We start from the raw sequence: 4,169 nt of genomic DNA, 5'->3' as shown, positions 1-4,169 counted from the left end.
TGTAGTAATTTTAGCATATGGTCTCAGTTTATTGAATTCTTAACCTGTGTTGTTTACTCATATGTATCAGTAGTCCCCTTGTTGATGGGTCTGTTCATAGAGGGTTTGTGAAGGTCATAGCCAAAAATGTATCCCCAGTTGATGACTCTTCTAGTTGGACAGAAACTTAGGAAGGAATAAGGTCTATAAAATTAAGAGCATGGCTATTCTGTCTTGTTCCCATCTTTGCTGTTTCATAGCTAAGCAGCACCTAAATAAAATTAATTGTTATTTTTTTTCCTTTATGTTTAGATATGGCGGATTTTCGGGAAGTATTTGCCAAGTCAAAGCACATAGCCATCATTACAGGGGCTGGTGTTAGTGCTGAGAGTGGTGTTCCTACCTTCAGAGGTGCAGGGGGGTTTTGGAGGAAATGGCCAGCTCAGGTGCGTAATTCAAATGCAGTGTACATATGTGCTGTTGTTTGTTTATTCAAAATGTGCTATTTATTCAAAGTGTGCTATTTCAAAAGGTCTGAAGAAATTCAGTATTTTCAAAGTGTTGTGCTGCTCCCATTGTGTCTCCATGGTAGCAAAGTGTTTTCTGTTCATCCACCTGTATAGCTTCTCCTCATGCTTGTGGGCAGCTCTGCCTTCTCCTTTTTGCTGTTTGCAAGGTTGAGTGTTTTGGACACAGTTTTTCTAGAGAGACTTGGATCCTTTTTTCTGCCAGTTCCTTTTTTTTTTTTTATTTTGCTGCTTCCCACTTGCTTTCCCTTTGCCCTTCTCCCTTCCCTAAAAAAAAATCTTTTACCTTCCTGAATTAAGACAGATAGAAAAAACATGAATGAAGAACACTGAGTGAGTTCTCTTGTTTTGTTCTCAGTTGGTTCCAATACTTTCTGAAGCAGGGCTGTCCAACTTCTGAGCGTTCAGAACTTGTTTATAAAAATGCTGGATTCTTTTAGCGTAAGAAATTGGATATGCTCAGTTGTTATATATTGTTGCAAATATATCCATAGAAGTCACTCCAACAACCAAAAATGGCCAAGCATACAAACATGTTTATTAAATTGAGTGATACCTTCTTTTAAACAAGAAAACTGAATGCAAAAACCATGTTAATAAGCTACAGCTGAGATGTACAGGAGTGCACACAGCAGATAAAACATTAGGCTTTGGTTTTGAACAGTAGCTGTAACTTCTCTGACTTAATTTAAGGAAGAAAAGAAAATGACCAGCAGTACAAACATCAGCACCTAAATGCTAAGTGTTATGGCTTCTGTAAGTTTCTTGCCCTTTATGCATATAAATAATCACCACTGTTGCATTGAATTATTTCCTGTGTTGTAGTTATATTCCCAATAGTAAGCTTGGTTGGACAGTGCAGAATACATGCATAGTGAGAAATTACAGAATTTTACATTATATGACAGTAAAAGTGTGCACTTCCTTACTGGTGCATGGCATTTCCTCATTGTATGAAATACATTACTAACTTGTCATGCCCCTAAAACATAAGCAGCATTAACTCTGACTACTGATTTGTATTCTTGTCAGCTGTAATGAGTTAAACACAATCTGATTCTTTTAGTACCTTTTCATCCACACAACAGTTTAGACATGACTGTATAAGGCTTGGGTTTCTTGTATTTATTATAACTAAATGGGTTTGTTTGGCAGGAACTGGCTACTCCAGAAGCCTTTGCAAGGAATCCTTCTCGTGTGTGGGAATTTTATCACTATCGTCGGGAAGTGATGCTGAGTAAAAAGCCTAACCCAGCGCATATTGCTATTGCGGAATGTGAATCCAGATTAAGCAGACAAGGAAGGAGTGTTGTGGTCATTACCCAGAACATTGATGAGCTCCATAGAAGGGCAGGCACAAAGCACCTCTTAGAAATTCATGGTAAGAGTCAATATGTACATACAGGTCTTCTGACATGCTGATGCTATAGAACTGATCAGAACTTGTGTTTTGATTAAAAATTGAAATTAAGTCATAATGTTCAGTAGAAATCGAACAAAAATGTTCTTTAGAAATGCCACTTGATACCTTATTGGAATTGTATTTTGAGTGCCTCATGACCTCATTCTCCGTTCAAGGATAAGTCCTCAGCTCCATGCCCACTATGGTATCATCTTTCCTTGAGCTGCTGCCATAGGTCATGTGAGACTGTGGCTACAGTGCCTAACTAGAGAGTTTCATAGTTGGTAGGTTGGAAGGGACCTGAGTAGATCATCAAGTCCAACCCCTGCCATGGGCAGGAAAGAATGCTGGGGTCAAATAACGCTGGCAAGGTGATTATCTAGCCTCCTTTTGAAGACCCCCAGGGTAGGAGCAAGCACCACTTCCCTTGGAAGTTGGTTCCAGATCCTAGCCACCCTGACTGTGAAGTAGTGTGGACCGAAGTCCACCCTGAACCTACTCTCAGTCAACTTATGGCCATTATTCCTAGTTACTCCTGGTAGTGTTTGGGGGAACAGAGTCTCTCGCGTTCCCTGGTGGTCCCCCTTGGTAAGTTTATAAATGGCCATCAGATCCCGTTGTAGCCTTCTGTTGTGGAGGCTGAACAGGTTCAGGTCCCATAGCCTCCCCTCATAGGGCCTGCCCTGCTGCCGTCTGATCATCTGAGTGGCCCTCCTTTAGACCCAAAATCCTGGATGCGGGGGCCCAGGTACACACCAAACTAGTTGTAGTCCAACTTGGGACCCTGTTACGTAGGGGAAAATGAGGGCGTAAAACATGATATGTAAGAGTCACTGTGCTGGTATTTCCAAATTACATTTTTCTTCAAATGTTTGCTTTTTGAATGAAAAAGAAACATTTTCCAGAGTAAGCAGACCCTCTTTAGCAAAACATTTTGTTTTATTGAAAACTCGATTCTCCCTAATCAAATTTACAAATATTATTTTCATTGTGTTGCCATGCCTGATGTCATGAGATATACCATGGCTTATATTTTGGTTTATTTGGAGGGGTTGTTGTTCTGGTTTGTTGTGGCAGTTTGTATGAAAGTTGTACTCCTGTCTTGGCTCATCTGCTTTGTCCATCAATGTGCTATTAGCCTCTTTGACTATGAATCAGAAATTCTTTGTACATTTACCTCAATAAACTGCGTATTCATTAGGCTACCAGAATGTAATTGCTTTGTTCCATATTCCTGTAACTGGGGCTACCCACAGGATATACTTTCCAGTGCCAAATAAGGGAATATTTTGGAGGGATATAACTATATTCATGCATAACCATAATCTTACATGAAAATCACTGTTTGATATTAGAAGCTGGAATTGTTCTTTTGTGCATTTCAGGTAGCTTATTCAAAACCCGATGCACCAGCTGTAGAAACGTGACAGAGAATTACAAGAGTCCTATATGCGCAGCTTTGGCTGGGAAAGGGTAATTCTCCATCTGCATTGTAAAGCCTGTTTTCTTGGTTTTGATTTAACTACTTACTACTTGTCATCTGTAGTGAAAGATATTTTTAGAACTAGTTAAACACTCATAGTGCTGTGAGAGAGGTTATATGATTTCAGCAGCTTCAGTTTTATTCAATGAGCATGGTGGGATGTCAGATCATTGAAGAAGTTCACTACTAAGATGTGCTTAGTATAGGGCAGTTTTTCCCATTTTAAAAGTGGTAAGATTATTGGCAAGAAGGTACAAAATTAAAATTAGAGCTCACATGATAATATACTAAATTATCACATGATAATATATTAAATTAAATTAAACCACTACCTTACATGATCTATTAAAGTTTAAGAAAAATATCTTTGCTTGCCCAAAATGAAAACTTGAAAGATGTTGTTCAAGAACAATAACCTCTTGGAAGTTCTGCAACCCAAAAGCTTTATTTCAAAGACCAATTGATTAGGACTTCTGAGTAACAAATCCAAATTGAACTGTAATGTCATGACAAATTTTAATTCACCATTTCAAATATTTGCTCACATATACATAGTGTCATACATTTTGCTGTTAACTATGCCTACAGTGTTACAACAGCAGTCTTGTCTGGAAATAGCAGTTATAATGACTACTTCCCTTCATTTCTTCATTATACTCCTGTCCATTCTTTTAGTTGTAGATTTCATGTCTGCATTGGTGTAGAGATTTTGAATAACTCTTTATAACATTGCCTTAGTAGCCTAAGTCCCACTGGATTTCAGTGGGGCTCAGGTTCC

General features: G+C 38.6%; 1 protein-coding gene across 1 annotated transcript in view; it reads left to right on the top strand.

Annotated features, from left to right (window-relative positions):
• The window catches only part of SIRT5 (sirtuin 5), a 28,176-nt gene that overhangs the window by 7,344 nt on the left and 16,663 nt on the right, over nucleotides 1-4,169 (top strand). The window contains exons 2-4 of the mRNA XM_019523197.1: nucleotides 292-425; nucleotides 1,662-1,887; nucleotides 3,294-3,381. Coding sequence (XP_019378742.1) covers nucleotides 292-425; nucleotides 1,662-1,887; nucleotides 3,294-3,381 — 448 coding nt within the window. The remainder of the gene's footprint in view (nucleotides 1-291; nucleotides 426-1,661; nucleotides 1,888-3,293; nucleotides 3,382-4,169) is intronic.

The sequence above is a fragment of the Gavialis gangeticus genome, unplaced genomic scaffold, assembly GCF_001723915.1.
Source record: "Gavialis gangeticus isolate Ggan-Ray unplaced genomic scaffold, GavGan_comp1, whole genome shotgun sequence".
Classification (NCBI taxonomy): Eukaryota; Metazoa; Chordata; order Crocodylia; family Gavialidae; genus Gavialis; species Gavialis gangeticus.
Note: the sequence above shows the minus strand (reverse complement) of the source record. Positions and strands in the feature narration are given on the sequence as shown.